This window comes from Pelodiscus sinensis, chromosome 23, assembly GCF_049634645.1.
Source record: "Pelodiscus sinensis isolate JC-2024 chromosome 23, ASM4963464v1, whole genome shotgun sequence".
Taxonomy (NCBI): Eukaryota; Metazoa; Chordata; order Testudines; family Trionychidae; genus Pelodiscus; species Pelodiscus sinensis.
Window position 1 is genome coordinate 1336363 of NC_134733.1, and position 24336 is coordinate 1360698.

Genomic DNA, 24336 nt, shown 5'->3' on the forward strand with positions numbered 1-24336 from the left:
CACGTCCCAAGAGCCCCCCAGTAGCCAGCCAACCGACAGGTGCATCACCCGATCCCGTAGCCGGGGAGCACCCCAAACACGAGGCCCAGCCAGGAAAGGGAAATCTGCCAAGCCCCGTTCAACCTGATCCCCTTCCCCCCTCCAGGTTTCCAGTCCCCTTCCCCCCTCCAGGTTTCCAGTCCCCTTCCCCCCTCCAGGTTTCAATCACCCCCATCACCCCACTTATAAAGCACAAACAAAGGGTTAAAGGAACTGTTTGTTTATTGTATATAGTTTGGCCACAACAAAAATGAAGAAAATTTTTGTTATTTTGCCACATTGTTTGATAATATGTACAAAATTATAAATAAGTAAAGAGAACATTTTATTTTGAAACACACCCTGGTGTAAGTGATGTGTCCAAACTGGGTCAGGAGATGGGTTGTGGAGGGAAGCTTCTATTGGGGGCCAGGGCCCAGTCCCCAGGCAGAAGCCCCTCAGTGCACTCAGTGGCCTCCACTGGAGAATTGCTCCCGGAGGGCCTCCCGGATGCCAACTGCAGACCGGTGAGCCTGGCGGATGGCAGCTGTCCGGGGCTGGGCAAAGAGCCTCTCCTGGGCATCAGCAGCTCTCCCCCACCCTGGTAGGAAGGCCTCCCCTTTCCTCTCCACGAGGTTATGGAGGACGCAACACGCGGCCACCACCTCGGGGATGTTGGTCTCCCCCATGTCGAGGCGTGTGAGCAAGCACCGGAATCTGCCCTTTAAACGGCCAAACGCACATTCCACCTGGTTGCGAGCCCGGTTAAGGCGAGCATTAAACTGCTCCTTGCTCACATCCAGCTGGCCGGTGTAGGGCTTCATCAGCCACGGCATCAGGGGATAGGCGGCATCAGCCACTATGCACACCGGCATGTGCACATCCCCAACCGCAAACTGGCGATGGGGGAAAAAAGTTCCTGCCTGAAGCCTCCGGTACAGGTACGAGTTCCTGAAGATGCGGGCATCGTGTGCCCGCCCTGACCACCCAACACAAATGTCCGAAAACTGTCCACGATGGTCGACCAGGGCCTGGAGGACCATAGAAAAGTAGCCCTTTCGATTGATGAATTGGGCTGCTCGATGGGGCGGTGCACGGATGGCAATGTGTGTCCCATCGAGCGCTCCTCCGCAATTGGGGAAGCCGAGGGCAGCAAAGCCGGCCACGACGCTGTGGGGAAAATCAAATAACTCCAATTGTGTCTAAGGGGAGACTGTGCAGAAATCATAACTTTCTAAAAGAAAACTGCTGTAAGGGTTAAAAAGTTTTCCAGGCCTCTCTCCCTGTAACAGAGAGAAATCAAATTAGCTCTAATCAAAGACCCTTACAAATGACTATCTCAAATTCATGGATACTCCTAGTCTGTCACAATTTGTCATGTAAACCCTTATCTTTGTCACGGTTTGCCTTGTAGACTCCTCCACTCAAGTTCTCATGTGGCTTTGTGTACTGTAAAAACTTACTTCTAGCACTCCTGGGGTGAACAGAAGTCTCAGAGTACTTCTGCTGAGACTTTGATATGTTAAAGAAGAACAATCCACAACTGAACTGTCTAAGCATTCTGTATATAGGATACCTGAATCTGTCTGTCAGGGCTGCTGCTTCACTCTTGGAAGTGACAGCCTGCATGCATGCATCATAAAGTTTTCTCTTCTAGGTTTCTCTCCTGCCTCACTGATTTGACCTCCGGCCTCGGACCCTTCTGGGGGCTCTGTACCCCAGGGGAGCGAGATTTCCCCCTCAACGCTGTCCAGATCCGGTAGACAGATGAGCCTGTTGAGCAGCTCCGAATTGATGGCCCTCACCACCTGCAGAACGAGACAGACAACAAAGTGTTAGAAGGGGTGCCTTATGTCTTAGGAGGAGAACCCACCGCCCACCTTCCCTCTCAAACAAACAGCCCGGGAATCCCCTCCTCAGAAACACCCCCCCCCCACAATTCAGGGTGAGTGGAGGAGCTCCCTCCCACTCCCACTCCACTTGGCCCTTCCTGACAGTCTCCCTTCCCCCCACCCCAAACTGTGACTGTCCCCAGACAATGACTTACCTCCATCAAGACGGCCCCGACAGTAGATCTCCCCACTCCAAATTGGTGTCCCACGGAGCGGTAGCTGTCGGGGGTTGCCAGCTTCCAGAGGGCAATGGCGACCCTCTTTTCCAGGGGGATGGCGGGCCGCAGGTGGGTGTCTTGCCGTTGCAGAGCAGGGGCGAGCCAGGTACACAGCTCCTGGAAAGTGGTCTTTCTCATGCGGAAGTTGCGTAGCCAGTCTTGGTCATCCCAGATCTCCATCACGAGCCGGTCCCACCAGTCAGAGCTGGTGTCAAACCTCCAAACACGCCTGTCCACGAAAAAGTTCGGAGGCAAGGGCAGTGTGGCTGCCGGACGGGGGAACCCCTCGTCCCTCTGGTCTGGGTCCAGCTCGGGAAGGAGCCTCATGATTGTCTCACGAAGATGCAGCAACAGCTGCAGTATGGTGGTGTGGGGCCCTCACCTGCCCAGGGGCAGCTCTGGCTCCATGCCACAAATAAGGGTCTGCAAGCAGAAAAACCTCAAAAGAAAAAAGCTGCTGGGGTGTCCCAGGAAGCTGAGCACTCCAAAGCAGCACTGCAATGCCTTGCAAAATTCCTCGAGGGACAGCAAAGGCAGCTGCAGGAGCAGAGCAACGGGTGTTCAGGAGTGTCCCTCTCACCACGCGTCTCTGCAAAGGGCAGGCAGGCAGCACCCGGAAGGAAATGCTGCCCCCATGCCCTGGCAGAAGCAGTTCCGGGTGGCTTTCAATTTCGAAAGAGCGTCCGGCAGTCTGGACGCTCTTTTTCGAAATAGCGGATCGATCTTTCGATCCGCGCATTGTAGTCTAGACGCGCTCTTTCGAAAGAAGCCTGCAGTCTAGACACAGCCTGAGAGACAAAAGGGAGAAAGGAAAAAACCCAAATTCCTTTGTCCCAGGTTGAAACTCCCTCCTACATTCCTACTGGTCACTCCACCTGGCTAGGTGTAGTTAACCCCTTAATCCCCAGGCTGCTGGCTAACCCTCATAATCATGACAAACACGAGAAAGTTAAAGCGCTTAGTCTGTTAAATCATTTAAATATTTCCTTTCTCGTTAAATTAACCCATTCTCCCGAGCCGCAGCACTAGCAAAGTGGCTGGAGTGTAATTAACAGCAAGTTTCCATTAGCCACGGGTGGTCCACCGGCCAAACAGTCTGGGACCCACTGGGCTAAGGTGCTGGGTGAGACCAGCAGGGAGGTGGTAGGGTCGGCAGGCTGGCAAGGCAGGGCTGGAGCTGGGGGTGCAGGTGGGGGGGAAGTGCAGGGCTTGGGGTGAAGGTGAGAATGTTGGGGGGAGGGGCGCAGTATAAGGGTGCAGGAGTGAATGGCAAAGGGGCACAGGATGAGGGTCCAGGGTGGGGGAACCCACAGCAGCTCAGGGAAATGGGGGTGTAGGGGGCAGAGGCACCAACATCCAAGTTGACGCAGGGCCCCATTTTCCCCATGGCTGGTCCTGAACAGACCCCCGGGGGCAGCGCATTCAGCTCAGAGCAGCCCGTGGGCAGAGGCTCTGGCCCCAGGGTCCTGCTGAGGCTGCAGAAAGAGCCAGTGGCCAGCGGGACGTGGGAGGGGATGTGAAAGTGCAGAAGGCCCAGAGCCCAAGATAGAAAAGGGATGTGGCTGGTCCCTGCCCCCCGCCCCTCTGGCCTCTCTCTGCTCACACAAACTTCTGCTTTTCCTCCGCAGGGTCACTGCCCAGCGGCTCTGAGACGCTCCCGCCTCGGCCCGTTCACCGCTGCAGGTCGCCGCAAGGTAAGAGCCAGCCCGGCGCGCGGACACCGAGCCCTTCAGAGCCACGGACAGGCCGGAGGATGCCAGGCAGGGCCATGGCCTTAGGGTGCTGCTGGGCTCAGCCCCTTCTGGGCTATCAAGCTGGGGGGTCCCCGTGCCCGGCAGCACCCCCCGGCCACGCTCACCTCGCCGCGCGGTTTTGTATCTGGGCTCTTGGGGGGTGGGACCAGGAGATCCTTAGATTCCAAGGCCACTGAGCTCTGAGCTACGGCACGGCCACCAATGGCTCGGCAGGCCAGGGAGGGAGAACTGAGGCACCAGGGCGCCGATACCGGCATTTCAGGGAATGGGCCACTTCAGATCTGGCCCCTTGGCCGGGGGAACAGGCTTCAGGGGAGAAGCCCCACAGCAGCGCAGGGCCCCTACCCCAGTGCTCCGCAGCACCCATGGCACAAAGGGTTTGCAGGCTGCACCCCAGAGCAGGGGTTCGCCTCGGAGCTTTCCATTCGGTGGCAGCTGGGCACTCGGCTCTGCCTCGCAGAACGGCAGGGAGGGGGGCTCACAGAGCAGTGGGGGGGGGGCTCGTAGCCCGCGGGGAGGGGGGCTCACAGAGCAGTAGGGGGGTTTGCAGCCTGCAGGGAGGGGGGCTCGTAGCCCGCGGGGAGGGGGGCTCACAGAGCATTGGGGGGGCTCGTAGCCCACGGGGAGGGGGGCTCCCAGCCCGCGGGGAGGGGGGCTCACAGAGCAGTAGGGGGGGTTGCAGCCTGCGGGGAGGGTGGCTCACAGAGCAGTAGGGAGGGGGATTTGCAGCCTGCGGGGAGGGGGGCTCACAGAGCAGTGGGGGGGGGCTCGTAGCCCGCGGGGAGGGGGGCTCCTAGCCCGCGGGGAGGGGGGCTCACAGAGCAGTAGGGGGGTTTGCAGCCTGCGGGGAGGGGGGCTCGTAGCCCGCGGGGAGGGGGGCTCACAGAGCAGTGGGGGGGGGGGCTCGTAGCCCGCGGGGAGGGGGGCTCACAGAGCAGTAGGGGGGTTTGCAGCCTGCAGGGAGGGGGGCTCGTAGCCCGCGGGGAGGGGGGCTCACAGAGCAGTGGGGGGGGGGGCTCGTAGCCCGCGGGGAGGGGGGCTCCTAGCCCGCGGGGAGGGGGGCTCACAGAGCAGTAGGGGGGGTTGCAGCCTGCGGGGAGGGTGGCTCACAGAGCAGTAGGGGGGGTTGCAGCCTGCGGGGAGGGTGGCTCACAGAGCAGTAGGGAGGGGGATTTGCAGCCTGCGGGGAGGGGGGCTCACAGAGCAGTGGGGGGGGGGGCTCGTAGCCCGCGGGGAGGGGGGCTCCTAGCCCGCGGGGAGGGGGGGCTCACAGAGCAGTAGGGGGGTTTGCAGCCTGCGGGGAGGGGGGCTCATAGCCCGCGGGGAGGGGGGCTCACAGAGCAGTGGGGGGGGGGGGCTCGTAGCCCGCGGGGAGGGGGGGCTCACAGAGCAGTAGGGGGGTTTGCAGCCTGCGGGGAGGGGGGCTCGTAGCCCGCGGGGAGGGGGGCTCACAGAGCAGTGGGGGGGGGGCTCGTAGCCCGCGGGGAGGGGGGCTCACAGAGCAGTAGGGGGGGGTTGCAGCCTGCGGGGAGGGTGGCTCACAGAGCAGTAGGGAGGGGGATTTGCAGCCTGTGGGGAGGGGAGCTCATAGCCCACGGGGAGAGGGGCTCACAGAGCGGCAGGGAGGGGGGCTTGTAGCCTGTGGGGAGGGGGGCTCACAGAGCGGCAGGGAGGGGGGCTTGTAGCCTGCGGGGAGGGGGGCTCACAGAGTGGCAGGGAGGGGGGCTTGTAGCCTGTGAGGAGGGGGGCTCACAGAGCGGCAGGGAGGGGGGCTTGTAGCCTGTGGGGAGGGGGGCTCACAGAGCGGCAGGGAGGGGGGCTTGTAGCCTGCGGGGAGGGGGGCTCACAGAGTGGCAGGGAGGGGGGCTTGTAGCCTGCGGGGAGGGGGGCTCACAGAGTGGCAGGGAGGGGGGCTTGTAGCCTGCGGGGAGGGGGGCTCACAGAGCGGCAGGGAGGGGGGCTTGTAGCCTGTGGGGAGGCTCCCAGCCCACGGGGAGTTCACAGCCCGCCGGAGGGGGGCTCGCAGAGCAGCAGGGAGGGGGGCTCCCAGCCCACGGGGAGTTCACAGCCCGCCGGAGGGGGGCTCGCAGAGCAGCAGGGAGGGGGGCTCCCAGCCCACGGGGAGTTCACAGCCTGCCGGAGGGGGGCTCACAGAGCAGCAGGGAGGGGGGCTCCCAGCCCACGGGGAGTTCACAGCCCGCCGGAGGGGGGCTCGCAGAGCAGCAGGGAGGGGGGCTCCCAGCCCACGGGGAGTTCACAGCCCGCCGGAGGGGGGCTCACAGAGCAGCAGGGAGGGGGGCTCCCAGCCCACGGGGAGTTCACAGCCCGCCGGAGGGGGGCTCGCAGAGCAGCAGGGAGGGGGGCTCCCAGCCCACGGGGAGTTCACAGCCTGCCGGAGGGGGGCTCGCAGAGCAGCAGGGAGGGGGGCTCCCAGCCCACGGGGAGTTCACAGCCTGCCGGAGGGGGGCTCGCAGAGCAGCAGGGAGGGGGGCTCCCAGCCCACGGGGAGTTCACAGCCTGCCGGAGGGGGGCTCGCAGAGCAGCAGGGAGGGGGGCTCCCAGCCCACGGGGAGTTCACAGCCCGCCGGAGGGGGGCTCGCAGAGCAGCAGGGAGGGGGGCTCCCAGCCCACGGGGAGTTCACAGCCTGCCGGAGGGGGGCTCGCAGAGCAGCAGGGAGGGGGGCTCCCAGCCCATGGGGAGTTCACAGCCTGCCGGAGGGGGGCTCGCAGAGCAGCAGGGAGGGGGGCTCCCAGCCCACGGGGAGTTCACAGCCCGCCGGAGGGGGGCTCGCAGAGCAGCAGGGAGGGGGGCTCCCAGCCCACGGGGAGTTCACAGCCTGCCGGAGGGGGGCTCGCAGAGCAGCGGAGCCGGGGCAGGGTTTGACCCGAGCTGGCTCAGGTGCATGACAGAAGCCGGGGGGCTCTTCCTGTGCCCTCCACACTGAGGCTTCGCTGCTCCTCTCCACTCTCGGGGTGCCGGGGCCGCCCCTGCCGCCGGAGAGGAGAGGTGCCACTGGGCAACAGTCTTTTCCCAATCCCCGCAGGCAGCTCCCCCAAAGCCAAGAGGGGGGCAGGGCAAATTGTCCTGGGAGCAGGTTCCCTCCTGTCCCCCATTCTGGCAGGATGCCCCTGGGCACCGCGCCCCGCAGCCTGGCCCCACCCTGGGCTGCCCCGCTAGCTGTGCTCTCTGCTCTCTGCAGCGCTGGGGCCGACATGATGCTGGGGGCCGTGCTGCTCTGCCTGGCCGTGGCCTCCCTGGCCAGCTCGGAGAGCTGCCAGGGCCACGCTGCCATCCCGGGCATTCCAGGCATGCCAGGCCCGCCGGGCACCAATGGCAAAGACGGGGCGGACGGCCCAAAGGGAGACAGAGGTAAGAGGCGGGGGCTGGGGCGGGCCGAGCGGGGCGACTGCGACCCCCACAGCCTTTCCGCGGGAAGCACCATTCCCAGGGCTCAGCCCCAGAGGCCCCAGGAGCAGTTCAGTGCCCGTCAGGCAGCCCAGCCTGGCTGCTCTGGGCCAGGAGGACACATTGCTGGAAGCAACTGGGGTGTCCTGTCCCAGGAGTGAACCACCCAGTCTGGGGGCAAGGAACCCCCCCAGGAGAGCAGTGGGGGCGGGGCTCTGGCCCGGCTGGGCACCAGGAAGAGGGGAGAGGTGTCCGTGAGAAGGGGTCCCTGCTGGGGGCAGGGGACACTGAGGCAGGGGGCGTCGGGCTGCAGGGTGGCGGGAGGGAGCACGTTGCTAGCAGTGCACCCGGGGTGGCAGCGCCAGTGGCAGGTTCAGAGAAACGGATGGTGCAGACACAGCCTCGTGCAGCGACGGGCCCAGCCTGCGCCCAGCCCTGTGCCCCTTCAAACGAGTGAGTAGAGCCTGGAGCCTGCCTCTACCCTGCGCACACCTGGGACCCACCTGTGGGCAGACCCCCCATCCCCGCCCTGATGCAAATTGCCAGACGGGATTTGGGAATCCATCCCCAAATCGCCACCCAGGGAAATGCTGGGCAAAGTGGGGGTCTTAGCTGGCACCAGGGTCCCCGTGCGAGGGGCAGGGGCAGAGCTGGCACCAGGGTCCCCGTGCGAGGGGCAGGGGCACAGGTGGCACCAGGGTCGCCGTGCGAGGGGCAGGGGCACAGGTGACACCAGGGTCCCCGTGCGAGGGGCAGGGGCACAGGTGACACCAGGGTCCCCGTGCGAGGGGCAGGGGCACAGGTGGCACCAGGGTGCCCGTGCGAGGGGCAGGGGCACAGGTGGCACCAGGGTCCCCATGCGAAGGGCAGGGGCACAGGTGGCACCAGGGTCCCCGTGCGAGGGGCAGGGGCACAGGTGGCACCAGGGTCCCCGTGCGAGGGGCAGGGGCACAGGTGGCACCAGGGTCCCCATGCAAAGGGCAGGGGCACAGGTGGCACCAGGGTCCCCGTGCGAGGGGCAGGGGCACAGGTGGCACCAGGGTCCCCGTGCAAGGGGCAGGGGCACAGGTGGCACCAGGGTCCCCGTGCGAGGGGCAGGGGCACAGGTGGCACCAGGGTCCCCGTGCGAAGGGCAGGGGCACAGGTGGCACCAGGGTCCCCGTGCGAGGGGCAGGGGCACAGGTGGCACCAGGGTCCCCGTGCGAGGGGCAGGGGCACAGGTGGCACCAGGGTCCCCGTGCGAGGGGCAGGGGCACAGGTGGCACCAGGGTCCCTGCACCATGACGTGTGAGGGTAGAGGTCTTAGCCGCCCAGAGCTGGAGGGGCATTTGCTCGTGCACCAGCCCTGAGCTGGCAGCATGACTTTGGGGGGCCTCCCACATGCTGCACGGCTCGAGGGGGCAGCCAGGAACCTGCCTACGAGGAGATGGGGCTGACGAGCCCTGTGAGCCTTCCCTTTGTGACTCTTTTTTCCTGTCCCCTAGGTGCCCCTGGGGGGGCGGAGGATCAGCTGGAGCTGGGAGAGAAGGGTGCACCAGGGAGCCCTGGCTACCCTGGGAAAGTTGGCCCCAAAGGCCCCAAAGGCTCCCAGGGCCCTTCAGGCCCCACGGGTCTTCCTGGGCCCAAGGGTGAATCTGGGGACTTCAAGGCCACTGCCAAATCGGCCTTCTCAGCTGCCCGGACCATCAGCATGCTGCCGCGGCGGGAGCAGCCCGTCCGCTTCGACCGCGTCATCGCCAACGAGAACGGGCACTACGAGAACCGGTACGGCCGCTTCACCTGCCAGGTCCCGGGGCTCTACTACTTCACCTACCACGTCACCTCCCGGGGCAGCTTGTGCCTCCACATCAAGAGGGGCAAGGACACCAAGGGGGAGAAGGTGGTGACCTTCTGCGACTACGTGCACAACGTCTACCAAGTCACCACCGGGGGCGTGGTGCTGCAGGTCCAGCAGGGGGAGTCTGTGTGGCTGGAGCCCACCGAGAAGAACTCCCTGGTGGGCATCGAGGGGGCTGACAGCATCTTCTCTGGGTTCCTGCTCTTCCCTGACCCCTAGCAGCCTGGGGCAGGCTCCCTGCTCCGCGCTCCCAAATGCGGCGGTGGGCACACACCTCTCCCCTTGCGAAGCAAAGCGCCTTCCCCGCGGCAGGGCCAGTGGGCACGAGCCCTTGGCACGCCTCTGCACAAGCTGCCTTCTCCCCACGCTGCCAACCGCCCACTCCAGTGCAGCGCCAGCTTCCGCCCTGCCCTGCGCAGCCCCTGGAACAAGGGAGGCCCGGGGCCGGGAGGCCTGTTCCATGTCCCTCAGTCCTGGCCTGGGCTCGTGCCTGACACACACTGCCCGCTCCCGCTCGCATGCCAAGAGCCCCTTGTCCCCAGAGGCCCCTGGGCACAACAGCCCCTGCCCCCCAGGGCTGGACCCCCTGTCTTAGCCGGTACACCCCCCCCATGTCAGAGCAGCCCCCGCTTTGACCTTCAAATGGAGAAATGGCCCCTGGGTGGGCCCATCCTCTTGGGTCTGGGTGACTGCACTAGGACGTAGCTTCACCCCTGGAGGTGCAAGAGCAGCTGCCTCTCCATGGGCCAGCCTGGAGCTTTCACAGAGCTTCTCTTGCCAGCAAGGTGGGACTTGAGCCTTCTGAGAGGAGCCCACAGCCCGGCTCAGAGCAGTGACTGGCCGGGGAATCCCAGGCAAGTGTATAGCAGCGGGGCTCGTCCCGCATTAACTCCGCGGCGAATAGCGGGGGCCCTGACAGAAAACCCTTGGGGGTCAGTAGCAGGGGTCAGTAGCAGTGCCCTCTGTGCGCTCTGGCCCCCGGCCGGCTTCCTGCAGCATTCGTGCTGTGGGGCTCGTGGGCTCAGGCCGAAGGTCCCGTCCCCAGCCCCCACCCCGGGAGATGATCCATCTGGAACAATCCAAGATCTGCGCTCTCCATTCCAGCCCACTCAGAGTTGCTGAACTAGCCAGAGCCTGACACCCTGCGGCTGCCCTGCTGCAGCCTGTGGCCGGGAGGAGGCGTCCAGGAAGGACACCTACATCCTAGCCAGCCCCCTCTAGATACTCACTTCTCCGCGCCAGCAGCTGCTTGCTCTGCCTTGGGGCTGGTGCCCACGTGATCTCAGATTGCACCTGGGACCTGCAGAGCAGAGAGCCAATAAACACGACGTCTATCGACTTTGTGGTTCGGTTTGAATTAGTAAGTAGCTTGCCGGCGTCTCGAGGGTGGTCTGGGGAGCCCAGCGAGGGAGAGGAAGGCTGGCCAGCCACCAGCATGGGGATCAGCACACACAGCAGGGGCTGCTCCTGGCCAGAGCTAGAGCTCATATTGCTGAGGAATGCCGACCTGCCCTCCCACCTCTCTGGCCCAGGGAGCAGGTGGCTGGACATCTGTGCTCCAGAGTGCATTGTGTGGGTGCCATGAGCACCCCCTTGCCATGCCTCAGACCCATGCACTGGAGCACCTTCCTCAGACCTGCTTCTTAGCCCTTTTTGGCCACCGCAGCTGTGTATTGCACATGCCCACGGTTCTCTTTGGTGTTGGTAATTCCACCACTTTTGCAGTCTCTGCCATTGTTAGGGTTATTTAGAGTTCCTAATGTATTTTTAAAAAGTCCTTATTGTCCTTGGCTGGCCATAGATTTCCCCTTGTGGTCCTATGGTTCCCTTATCAATTCTCTACAATTCCTAGTTCTTGATTTATCCTCACCCTTTCTTCCCCTTCATTATATATTATGGCTTAATTCACTTCCTGCCTGTCTATCATGTCTCATTCACTGCCAAGATGCCAACTCCCACCTCCGACCAGCTGATGATGCCAACGTCCACCACCCGCTTGCTAGATTGTCAATCATCTTTGTGCTTTCTCATGTGTGGGACACGCTCCCTGCATGCCACCTGCTTAGCCTGCTTCCAGCTCTCTTCTGCCAGGGTCTTGGGGAACCCTGTGACCACAGCGGGACTGCTGGCTTAGCAGAGCACTGAGCACCACAGTTAGTGGCAGCTGGTCCCTGGCTAGGGCGGCTGGGCACTATGGGAACAAGAGCTGCGGGAGACACTGCTAGCCTCCCAAAGGGTGAGGTTCTCGGACCACATGAGCGCTCTCCAACACGCAGAGCCAGGGTGCTGTGCTGCGCCCCATGACCTTGGCCCTCCAGGGCTCTGCTGTTTCGTGGGTCTCCCAGGACGCTGCTTCCAGCCCCTTGAGCCCCCAGGTCCTGCTCTAGCACATTGTGCCCCTTGGCATGGCCGCCTCGAGGGAGGGGCAGCCCCTTTGCAGGCCCAGGGCTGTGCAATGATATGAACCATGACTGAGGCCTGGAGCTTCCTGTTGGTGGCTGCTGGTGACCAGGGAGAAGAGCAGCCTGGAGCTGCCCAACAGCCCGTGCGGAGGCACAATGGCCACCTGCCGTGAGTCGCTCTGCTGGGACATTCTGGTCCAAATCCAGCCAAGCTTTGAGTCTGGGGCTTAGAGAACGTTCCCGTCAGGTAAGAAAGAAGCACAGAGGGCCCCTCTGGCCGGCCGGCACGCTGGCTTGCAGAGCCTGCACACAGCCAGGGTAGAAAAGGGCCCTTCCAAGCAGTCTGGTGCAGCACCCGTGGCAGATTCAGATGAGCACCTAGGCCACTGCCTTGCTGCCTGCTGGAGACGCTGCGTGCACGTAGGTCAGCCGCATTGCGGAGACCTCCGGGCAGGACTCCCTACTTGGCAGTCAGCAGCAGCTGTACTCACGATGGCTGGGTACGGCAGAGCCCCGCCCTTGCACCAGGCGCTGCACATGGGCCCACCTGAGCTCCGGGCTCTGCCAACAGCCAGTGGAGGGGCAGGGACAGGACGAAGGAAAGAAGTGGGAACACTGCCCCTTGCTGGACACCTGCTTCATGACCGCAGGACTGGGACATCCTGGGAGCAGTGTTCCCTCTAGTCATTTCTATTCATGTGCAGAATAAACTTTTCTATGTGCACTAAGATTTGGGCAAATGTGCACCACCAAGAGAAACAAAAAACCTAGCAGTGGGCACTCTGTTAATCAGCTGAGCAGCATTTGACTCTCCTGCGTGGCCACCCAAGTGCCCAGTTTATAGCCTGTGGCCCACGCAACCCCTGTCTGCCCACCGGGCCGCTGGCACCCCACATTTCCCTCCTGGCACTTTCAGAGCATGTGAATTGCCTGTGGCACGCTGGCCCTGCTCTCTCCCTTCCCTCCCAGCGCTGGAGTGCCACAAATCAGCTGTTCAAGCTCCGGAGGAGCAGGATGGAGCACAAATCAGAAGCCCTGGGAGAGAGGAGAGGCAGGAGGAGTGGGGCTCCAGTGCCCCAGTGTGTGAGAGGCACGTGGGGGAGGTAGGCAGGGGTCCGCAGGCTGCAGGTGGAACCCCAGTGGGCCACAGCTGCTGCAGCCTGCTGAGGTGAAGGAGGACCACTCATGTGGCCCACTCCCTAATCTTGGCTGCCTGTCACTGGCTTACAGGCAGTGTTCCCTGGGAGTGTCCTGTACACACATCCAGCGACACCGATTCACTGTTACTGGCTCTTCCATGGGCTGTGTCCCCTCACACCCGCTCCTATCGCATTCCACGCTCCCACCCGGCGAGCATGCCAGCCAGGAGTATTCAGGTGCCCAGGTTTCTGGATGGAGGTTCAGGCCATGGCATTGTGTTTTGAGAACAAACCCCAGCTCTGGACCCTGCCCTCTTGCTGCCAACAGCCCCCGGCAGAAGGTCTCCCAGGGTACATCTACACTGCAGGCTGACCGAGTTCAGCTACGTCCATAGCTGAAGTCAAAATAGCCTGACGACTTTCGGCACTGCCCACCCAGCAGGCAGGCGAAGGAAGCGCCCGCTCCCGCCCGCTCCCGCCCGCTCCCTCCCGCTCCCGCCCGCTCCCGCCCGCTCCCTCCCGCTCCCGCCCGCTCCCGCCCGCTCCCGCCCGCTCCCTCCCGGCATTTCTGAAGTCGAGTAAGAAGCCTGTTTTCGAAATTATTTCAGAATAAGGGGCTTGCAGTGTAGACTCGCACTCGTGATTTTGAAAGACGCCTGCCGTGTAGACGTAGCCCCAGGGACCAGTGGTGGGTCTGCACCCGCAGGGCCCTTCCTCAGTACAGACACGGAAAGAGGGACAGAGCTTTCTGCTCCCTCTGCTGGAGAGAAGTGGAAAAGCTTCGCTGGCCTGATTCATTGACTTGTTTCATAGAACCCTAGAACAGTGTTTCATAGACCACTAGGACTGGAAGGGACCTCGAGAGTCATCGAGTTCAGTCCCCTGCCCTCATGGCAGGACCCAGCGCTGTCTAGACCATCCCTGATAGACATTTCTCTAACCTGCTCTTAAATATCTCCAGAGAGGGAGATTCCTCAACCTCCCTGGGCAACTTATTCCAGTGTTTGATCACCCTGACAGGTAGGAACTTTTTCCTAATGTCCAACCTAAACCTCCCTTGCTGTAGTTTAAGCCCATTGCTTCTTGTTCTATCCCCAGAGGCCAAGATGAACAAGTTTTCTCCCTCCTCCTTAGGACACCCTTTTAGATACCTGAAAACTGCTCTCATGTCCCACCTATCATGCTCAATCTTCTCTTTTCTAAACTAAACAAACCTAATTCCTTCAGCCTTCCCTTATAGGTCATGTTCTCTAGACCTTTCATCATTCTCATTACTCTTCTCTGGACCCTCTCCAATTTCTCCACATCTTTCTTGAAATGCGGTGCCCAGAACTGGACACAGTACTCCAAGGGTCTGTCTACACTACAAAGTTAATTCGAACTAACAGCCGTTAGTTCGAATTAACTTTGATAGGCGCTACACATACAAACCGCTAGTTTGAACTTAATTGGAACTAGCAGAGCGCTTAATTCGAACTAGGGAAACCTCATTTTACGAGGACTAACGCCTAGTTCGAATTAAGTAGTTCGAATTAAGGGCTGTGTAGCCACTTAATTCGAACTAGTGGGAAGCTAGCCCTCCCCAGCTTTCCCTGGTGGCCACTCTGGGCACCACCAGGGAAACTCTTATGCCCCCCTTCCGGCCCCGGAGCCCTTAAAGGGGCACGGTCTGGCTATGGTGCCCGTGCCAGGTGCAAGCCTGCCAGCACCCAGCCAGCAGACCCTGCAGCTGGCACAGCACAAGCCAGCCACCCGCTGCCACCCAGCGCTCCGCCTCTTCCCAGGACCAGGCTGGCAGCTCCCGGGAGCCTGCCCAGGTCCACAAGAGGCAGGCGCCCACCTGGTCTAGTGCGGAAATCGTGGACCTCATCCATGACCTCCACACTAGGCACAGGAAAGTAGCCATCTAGGGCAGGATAGCTGCCAGCCTGGCCACCCAGGAGCAAGTTTGCATGAAAATCAGGGTGGTCCAGTGAGACCCCCGACCCTGAGCCCTGAGCTTAGAATGGCCGTACTGGGTCAGACCAAAGGTCCATCTAGCCCAGTAGCCTGTCTGCCGACAGCGGCCAACACTAGGGACCCTGGAGGGGATGGACCGAAGACAGTGAACAAGCCATTTGTCTCGTGCAATCCATCTCCAGGCTTCCACAAACAGAGGCCAGGGACACCATTTCTACCCCCTGGCTAATACCACTCCATGAACCCAACCTCCATGGATTTATCTAACTTCTCCTTGAACTCTGTTCTAGTTCTAGCCTTCACAGCCTCCTCTGGCAAGGAGTTCCACAGGTTGACTATTTGCTTTGTGAAGAAGAACTTTCTGTTATTAGTTTGAAGCCTGCTACTCATTCATTTCATTTGGTGTCCTCTAGTCCTTCTATTATGGGAACTAATGAAGAACTTTTCTTTATGCACCCTCTCCACACCACTCATGCTTCTATAGACCTCTATCATATCCCCCCTCCGTCTCCTCTTTTCTAAGCTGAAAAGTCCCAGTCTCTTTAGCCTCTCTTCATATGGCACCTGTTCCAAACCCCTGATCATTTTAGTTGCCCTCTTCTCTCCCACCCTCTCTCTTCCCCCTCCCATCTCCTTTTCCCAGTCTCCCTGAGTTTTGTTCAATAAAGAGAGTTTCTATTTTTGAACACACGTGTCCTTTATTTTGTACATCAGGAAGGGGGGCTAGGGAGGGGTAAGTGGAAGGAGGTGAGGCAGGAATGGGGTACGACCCCCAATGGGGAGGACTGGGGTGGCTCTGCGGGCTCCTCGGGGTGGAAGCTCTCCTGCAGCCCCCCCAACTGACCCCCCCCCCCCCCCCCGGATGGCAGCCTGCGGCAAGTGCAGCCGGGCTGATGGCCGAGTGCTGTGATGTGCTGAGTGTGGGCACTCAGGGCACTCCAAGCCAGGACTGCTTTGCAAGCGGGGCACCCCTGAGAATTGTCTGTCCGGGGTGGGGGTCGGGACTCTTGAAGCACAGCCCTCGGCTAGCCTGAGACAGCAGCTCCACGCTCTAAGTCCTAACCTGATGCTCTGCCGGCACTGCTTCCGGCCATCCTTAACCTTGGTTCAGGGTCCACTCAATGTGGACATGCTAGTTTGAATTAGCAAAATGCTAATTCGAACTAGTTTTTAGGTCTAGATGCCCTAGTTCAAATTAGCTTACTTCAAATTAACTAATTCAAATTAAGTTAGTTCGAATTAGTGCTGTAGTGTAGACATACCCCAATTGAGGCCTAACCAGTGCAGAGTAGAGCGGAAGAATGACTTCTCGTGTCTTGCTCACAACACACCTGTTAATGCCTCCCAGAATCATGTTTGCTTTCTTTGCAACAGCATCACACTGCTGACTCATATTCAACTTGTGGTCCACTATAACCCCTAGATCCCTTTCTGCCGTGCTCCTTCCCAGACTGTCGCTTCCCAGTCTGTATGTGTGAAACTGATTGTTCTTTCCTAAGTGGAGCACTTTGCATTTGTCTTTATTAAACTTCATCAACGACCGGTGCCGAGTGGCCGGGTCCCGAGCTTGGGGGCGCCCCTTCCCTTGCAAATGAGGCGGGCGGCCATCTCCCCTTCCCGCTCCCGTCCTCCCTGTCCCTGTTCAGGAGGCGCCGCACTTACGTGACCCAAATTTGAGGGACCTTCCCCTTGATTCTGCCCCAAACTAAGGTTCCCTCCCCTGCACCAACCCTCCCCTTACCTCTGTTCACATCCCTGGCCCTGAACCCACCCTCTATGAACCGATCTCCAGCCCCGAGTCCTCCCTGTTCCCAACTCGCTTCCTATCCCTATCGATCCTCCTCTCTCTAACCCCGCCCTACCGTCCGGCCCAGCGCCCACCCTTCCTCCCAACCCTGTCGTGATGTCTACTCCCCCACCACCAACCCCCCCATTCCCTCCCTACCCCAGTCCCCAATGCAAAACCCATCCTGCTCCCATCATAGAATCATGGAATCATAGAATAATAGGACTGGAAGGGACCTCAAGAGGTCATTGAGTCCAGCCCCCCGCCCTCAAGGCAGGACCAAGCTCCACCTACACCATCCCTGACAGATGTCTATCTAACCTATTCTTAAATATCTCCAGAGAGGGAGATTCCACCACCTCCCTTGGCAATTTATTCCAATATTTGACCACCCTGAAAGTTAGGAATTTTTTCCTAATGTCCAATCTAAACCTCCCTTGCTGCACTTTAAGCCGATTACTCCTTGTCCTGTCCTCAGAAACCAAGAGGAACACATTTTCTCCTTCCTCCTTGTGATACCCTTTTAGATATTTGAAAACCGCTATCATGTCCCCCCTTAATCTTCTTTTTTCCAAACTAAACAAGCCCAGTTCATGAAGCCTGGCTTCATAGGTCATGTTCTCTAGACCTTTAATCATTCTTGTCGCTCTTCTCTGTACCCTTTCCAATTTCTCCACATCTTTCTTGAAATGTGGCGCCCAGAACTGGACACAGCACTCCAGCTGAGGCCTAACTAGTGCAGAGTAGAGCGGCAGAATGACTTCACGAGTTTTGCTTACAACACACCTGTTGATACAACCTAGAATCATATTTGCTTTTTTTGCAACAGCATCACACTGTTGACTCATATTCAACTTGTGGTCCACTATGACCCCTAGATCCCTTTCCGCCATGCTCCTTCCTAGACAGTCGCTCCCCTTCTTGTATGTATGGAACTGATTGTTCCTTCCTAAGTGGAGCACTTTGCATTTCTCTTTATTAAACCTCATCCTGTTTACCTCTGACCATTTCTCTAACTTGCTAAGGTCATTTTGAATTATGTCCCTATCCTCCAAAGAAGGTGCAACCCCACCCAGTTTGGTATCATCTGCAAACTTAATAAGCGAACTCTCTATCCCAATATCTACATCATTGATGAAGATATTGAACAGCACGGGTCCCAAAACAGACCCTTGTGGAACTCCACTTGTTATCCCTTTCCAGCAGGATTTAGCACCATTAACAACAACTCTCTGACTACGGTTATCCAGCCAATTATGCACCCACCTTATCATGGCCCTATCTAAGTTATATTTGCCTAGTTTATCAATAAGAATATCATGCGAGACCATATCAAATGCCTTACTAAAGTCTAGGTATACCACATCCACCACTTTTCCCTTATCCACAAGGCTCATTATCCTATCAAAGAAAGCTATCAGATTAGTTTGGCATGACTTGTTCTTCACAAACCCATGCTGGCTATTCCCTATCACTTTATTACCTTCCAAGTGTTTGCATATGATTTCCTTAATTACCTGCTCCATTATCTTCCCTGGGACAGACGTTAAACTGACCGGTCTATAGTTTCCATCGTCCTCCCACACCACAATTGTTGCCACCCCCACGGGGCCATCTCATTTCCGTTAGCTGTGGGCGGCCCTCAGGGGGTGGTATTCGTATCCCCGGTCCCCAATCCCTTAAGGGCTGCCCTGTTCCCTCCACCACCCCTTTCCTCGCCGGGGCTGGGGACGGGCAGCGCGGCGCCATTGCTGTCGGCGCCGTGCAGGGGATTGGATCCCTGCTTGCCCGTCTCTGTGGCCTGTGTCCCGCCCTGATACCAAGTGGTGGGACCACCTAAGACCCGTTGAGGGTGGGGAACCCCGATGGGCCAGCGTATACTCCACCTTAATTCCGCGGCCCATCAGGGACATTAATTGGCGGCTCCTGCACGGAGCCGGGAGCACGGGCGTGTACCTGGAAACCCTCCGTCCCTTTTTATCGGGGACCCCCATCCCAGATACCTGCCCCTTTTGCGGTGTGAGGGAAAACCTGGCGCACGTCTACCTTGAATGCGCCAGGTTGCAGCCCCTATTCCGGCTCCTCTTATTGAGGTTCTGGCTGCACTTTTCCCCTCACCTTTTCATTGACGCACACCCTATCCGTGGCCCCACAAAGTCGCGGGACCTCCTCGTCAACCTCCTCTTGGCCTTAGCTAAAACGGACACCTATAACACCAGGGAGAGGGTGTGAGGTGAGGGGGTTCCCTGCGACTGTGGGGCCTATTTTAGTTCCTCCCTAGTATCACGTATCCGGGCAGAGTTCCTCGGGGCGGCATCTGCTGGCTCCCTTGACAGCTCTGAGGAGCAGCGGCGCTGTCTGGGTTTCTCTGCTCGGTGTCCCCATCCGGTTCCCTCGTTTTGACCCTGAGACCCGCACCCCCTGACCATGTTTTTCATTATTTGACCCAAGTATTTAGTTGAGCCCCAGGTCCAGTAGTCCCTCCCGCAAGGCCGGGGGAGGGGCTTTTAGAAGTGGGCGGGCAAAGCCCACCCACTTCCTGGGTTTCAAATAGTTCCCCTCTACAGTGACCCAAGACAATTGAAAAATGGGGGGAGGAGGGAGGGCCGAGCCACCTGGGGAGACACTTGACGACCCTTTTGAAAAGTAATGGCGACCCATATTCGGGTCCCGACCCACAGATTGGGAAACCCTGAACTAGAGCATCTCTGGCAGGTGTCTGTCCAACCTGCTCTTACCTATCTCCAGCAATGCAGCCCCCCCAGGCAATTTACATAGGAACATAGGAGCAGCCATACTGGCTGTCACGGCTCACAGGTGGTGCCCACACTTGGCCTGTCCATCCCCAGGTGGGTCCCCCCTTTCCAGTGCATGCAACCCCCCTTTGACCCTCTGAAACTTACCACTTCCTCACACTAGGTGAGACCAATGGTCCATCCAGCCCACTGTCCTATCTGCAGACAGTGGCCGATTCCAGATGCACCAGAGGGAGGGAACACAACAGGAAATCCTCATGTGATCCATCCCCTGTCACCCACCTCCAGAGAAACAGAGGCTAGGGACACCGTTCCTACCCATCCAGGCTAATAGCCATTGATGCACCCAACCTTCATGAATCTATCTAGTTCTTTTTTAAACCCTGTCAAAGTCCTGGCCTTCACCACATCCTCGGGCAAGGAGTTCCACAGGTTGACTGTGTGCTAAGTGAAGAAAAACTTCTTTTTGTTTGTTTTAAACCTGCTGACTATTAATTTCATTTGGTGACCCCCTACTTATATTGTAGGAATAAGTAAATAACTTTTCTTTATTCGCTTTTTCCACACCAGTCATGATTTTATAGACCTTTATCATATTTATTCAAGTGTTTAACCACCATGACAGTTAGGAAATTTGTCCTAATGTCCAACCTAAACCTCCATTGCTGCAATTTAAGGCCATTGCTTCTTGTCCTATCCTCAGAGTCCAAGGAGAACAATTCCCCCCTCCCCCCGTGATACCCTTTTAGATACTTGAAAACTCCTATCATGTCCCCCACTCAGTCTTCTCCTTTCTAAACTAAACAAGCCCAATTCTTTCAGTCTTCCCTCATAGCTCATGTTTTCTAGACCTTTCATCATTTTTGGTGCTCTTCTCTGAACCTTCTCCAATTTCTCCACATCTTTCTTGAAATGTGATGCCCAGAACTGGACACAAGACTGCCCATCTTGTGCCTTGCTCACAACACTCCTGTGACAGCAGCCCAGAATCAAGTTTGCTTTTTTTTTTTTTGCAACAGTGTCACACTGTTGACTCATATTTAGCTTGTGGTCCTCTATGATCCCTGCCTTCCTTTCTGCAGTATCCTTTCTAGACTGTTGCTTCCCATTCTCTGTGGCTGTGTCTACACTGGCATCCCTTCCGGAAAAGAGATGCTAATGTAGCACATCGCAATTGCAAATTCCGCGGGGGATTTAAATATCCCCCGTGGGATTTGCATTTACATGGCTGCCGCTTTTTTTCCGGCTTGGGGAAAAGCCGGAGAAAAGCGCCAGTCTAGACGTTATTCTCCAGAAAATAAAGCCTTTTCCGGAGGATCTCTTATTCCTACTTTCAAGGAATGACCCCTGAGCTTCCCCTCCCCCTTCTTTCCCTTTCTTCCCCCTTCTAGCTCCCTCCTTCCCACTCTCTCCTACCCTCTCGTCTCCCCTCTCCCACCTCCTTTCCCCAGTCTCACCAGAGTTTCATTGTCCCCCCCAAGTTTTGTTAAATAAAGAGAGTTTGTGTTCATGAAAATACATATATTTTATTTTACATCAGGAAGTGGGGCTAGGGAGGGGTAAGTGGTAGGACATGAGGGAGGAATGATTCATAAGCCCCCAGTGGGGTAGACCAGGGAGGCTCTTAATGCTCCTCAGGGTGTAACCTCTCCCACAGGACCTCCTGGATACTGACAGCCCCCTGATGGACCTCCCAGATGTCAGCCTGCAGAAAGTACATCCAGGCTCGCAGCAACGTGTCCACGAGAAGCACCAGAAAGCCCAGGGGCAGCTCTGGCGCCCTGTTGCGGAGTGTTGTGGTGTCCCAAGTGAGGGCAACCAGAGTGTACAGAGACAAAATGCTTTGCTGTTCCTCATCGAGGTAGGCAAGCAAGCAGGGAAAGCTGAGAATCAGCTGTCCGGAGGGGAGGGGGTGGTCCCTTTAAGTACAGGCCTCAGATAGCCTCAGGCAGCAGTCACATGAAGTAACTCCTGACCTGATGCCCTGCCACACCTGGTTCTGGCCAGCCTTAAATGCGATTCTGCATCCACTCAGTGTGGACGCGCTATTTTGAAATAGCAAAACTCTATTTCAAAATGTATTTTGTGTGTAGATGCATTATTTCAAAATAATTTATTTCGAATTAACTATTTCAAAATAAGATATTTTGAAATAACGCTGTAGAGTAGACATACCCTGAGAATGGTTGTCCAACTAGTTATGCACCCACCTTACAGTAGCCCCATCTAAGTTGTATTTGCCTAGTTTATTGATAAGAAGATCATGTGAGACTATGTCGAATGCCTTACTAAAGTCTAGGTATACCACACCCTTAACCACCAGATTCATTATCCTATCAAAGAAAGCTATTAGGTTGGTTTGACATGATTTGTTCTTTACAAATCCATCACCTTATCTTCCAGATGTTTGCAGATGAATTCCTTATTTGCTCCATTTCTATTACTAGAAGATTTACCCAGCATTGCTCAGATTCTTAATTAAATAAGTTTTTTCTCCAGTTAAATCATTATTCCGGGGTGAGACTGGAGATGAGGGGTGAAGGCTGTCCCAGGAAGAGAAGACAACCCCACCTTTCTCTCCGCAGCAGTCGGAGGCCAGGGAAGAAGTGCCTGTCCATAGCTACTGCAGCTGCAGTGGGCAAAGCCAGGGGAAAGAAGAGCATTGGAATGGCAAAGGATGGGCCCTGCTCATCAGTTCTCCTGATGGGAGCACTGGGCTTTGATAGGATAAAAACTCAGGCTTCACTAGTCAGTGAAGAAAAGTCTCTTGTGAATGTGAGCTGCGCAATGCAGGGAAGCCAGGCTGTGCCTAAGGTTGTACTTTGCCCTGAGCGAGGGCTGGGCAAGATGCAGCCCGAAGCCAGAGCCAGCCCACCAAACGCATTGATCTGGGCCATCTGGCCGCCTTCGACTTCTATCCTCCTGCCCGTGCCACTGAGTTTCCAGGCAGTGGCTCAGGCAGCAGAATCCTATTTCAATGGCTCCTGGTCATGGCGCTACCCTGGCAGGGGCCGGAGCCTTGAGCCCTTTAAACAGCCATGGGCACCCCGGCGGCCCCCAGGCAACAAGGTAACAGCAGGGCAGGGAACTGGGCATCACGAGCCCTTTAAATTGCTGCTATTGAAGGGCTTGCAGCTAACAAGATTTCAGATAGATTCTGATACACCTGGGGCTGGATTCAATGACCCATGAGCTCCCTTTCAGCTCATTGTTCTTGGAGCCCAGTTGATCTGGTGTGTTCAGTCTCACACTCTAAATGGATAATCCATGGGCCTTTCACAGTGGTTTTCATTTTCCCATTTCCACCAACTAACAGCTCCTTGTGGTTCCATGATCACATCACCTTGCATGCTGAGGAACGAGGGTAAAACACTGGGGCTGCATCTAGACTGGCAAGATTTTGCACAAAAGCAGCTGCTTTTGTGCAAAAACTTGGCAGCTGTCTACACTGGCCACTTGAATATGCACAAGAACACTGACGTTGTAATGTACAAAATCAGTGCTTCTTGCACAAATACTTTCACACTCCCGCTCAGGGATAAGCCCTCTTGTGCAAGAATACTTGCACAAGAGGGCCAGTGTAGACAGGCACCTTAATTTTTTGCGCAAGAAAGCCCGATGGCTAAAATGGCCAGCGGAGCTTTCTTGTGCAAAATCGCATCTATACTGGGCACCGATGCTTTTGGGCAAAAGCACTTTTTGCACAAAAGTGTCCTGCCAATCTAGACGCTCTTTTGCGGAAATACTTTTAACGGAAAAACTTTTCCGTTAAAAGTATTTCCGCAAAATCATGCCAGTCTAGATGTAGCCTGAGGCTAGAGCTCTTTCAGAAAAAGGCTTTTTCCTGGTAGAAAGAGGGTTACCAATGTCGGAAAATCCCCTCTGTTCTTTCCATTGTGTTTGAAAGATGCGACTGTAGTGCGGACGTAAGTGACGTTTTTCTGAAAAGACTCTGCAGTGTAGACACAGCCAGACACAGAGGGCTAAGTGGCTGCAGCTTCCTGGCCTCCACAGAAGTTTTCTCCTGACAGCTCCAACTCATCTTACCAGCAGGTGGGGCTGGAGAGTCAGGCTCGCGGGTTCATGCACTGAAGAGCTTATTCTCTGTAACTGGTTCCCTATGGTGCACCAGCAAATTTCCAACCCCCATGGCCCAGACACTGAGAGCTGAGCACGTTCTGTGGGTAATGGGGACCCAGCCTTCGGCACACAGGTCACCTCAGGCCTCTTCTCATTGACACAGCATCCGTCGCTCTCGAACTAGCACAGACCTTGGGGCTGGAGAGAGGCTGTTCACAGTAGGCACGGGTGGCAGAAGAAGGAGCAATGGTCTCAAGTTACAGTTGGGGGAGGGGGGGTCTAGGTTGGAGATTAGGAAAAGTATTTCACTAGGAGGGTGGGGAAGCGCTGGGATGGGTTCCGAAGGGAGATGGTGAAATCTCCGTCCTTAGAGGTTTTTAAGACCCTGCTTGGCAAAGCCCTGGCTGGGATGATTTAGTTGGGGTTGATCCTGCTTTGAGCAGGGAGTTGGACTCAATGACCTCCTGAGGTTTGAGTCTGTACGTGCGTGCGTGCACATCCCTCCTCCAAGATGTCTTAGCAGGTTTTATGTCCCCCTGGGGTCTCGTATTTTAATTTTTATATATATTTATATTGTGTTTTAAAAAATTTGTAAGCCACCTCAAATATTTTAAATAGAGAGGCAGAGGTAAAAATACTTTAATTAATTAATTAAATAAATAAGATCTCTTGCAACACTAATTTCTATGATTCCACGATTCCCAGTTAGCGCTCAGGGAGAATTTTCACTTTGAGATGTTACTGTAGGTCCCCACTCACAGTCCATGGCCAGACTGCAGGGTTTCTCCTCTAGCAGACGGCAGGGGTGGTGATGTTCTTTGAGCCTTCACAACTTCCTCAGGCAAGGAGTTCCACAGATTGACTATGCGCTGTATGATTGTTTTAAACCTGCTTCCCATTAATTTCATTTGGTGGCCCCTAGTTCTTATATTATGGGAACAAGTAAATAACTTTTCCTTATTTACTTTCTCCACACCACCCATGATTTTTATATACCTCTATTATATCCCCCCCTTAGGATGTGTCTAGACTACACCTCTCTGTTGACAAAGAGTTGTAGATTAGGCACGTCGAAATTGCTAATGAAGC

The 24336-nt window shown here is 57.2% G+C and overlaps 2 protein-coding genes across 2 annotated transcripts; one reads left to right on the forward strand and one right to left on the reverse strand.

Annotated features, from left to right (window-relative positions):
* Positions 1-1195: 1195 nt before the first annotated feature.
* On the reverse strand, positions 1196-2906 carry LOC142819396 (uncharacterized). The gene is made up of 2 exons (XM_075906216.1): positions 2066-2906; positions 1196-1826 (listed from the first exon to the last, which is right to left on the reverse strand). Exons 1-2 carry the CDS (start codon positions 2453-2455, stop codon positions 1608-1610), a joined length of 609 nt encoding a protein of 202 aa, XP_075762331.1. The 5' UTR covers positions 2456-2906; the 3' UTR covers positions 1196-1607.
* A 767-nt stretch (positions 2907-3673) lies between these two features.
* Positions 3674-10463, forward strand: C1QB (complement C1q B chain). Its single transcript, XM_075906215.1, has 3 exons — positions 3674-3822; positions 7083-7252; positions 8773-10463. Exons 2-3 carry the CDS (start codon positions 7096-7098, stop codon positions 9342-9344), a joined length of 729 nt encoding a protein of 242 aa, XP_075762330.1. The 5' UTR covers positions 3674-3822; positions 7083-7095; the 3' UTR covers positions 9345-10463.
* Positions 10464-24336: the final 13873 nt, after the last annotated feature.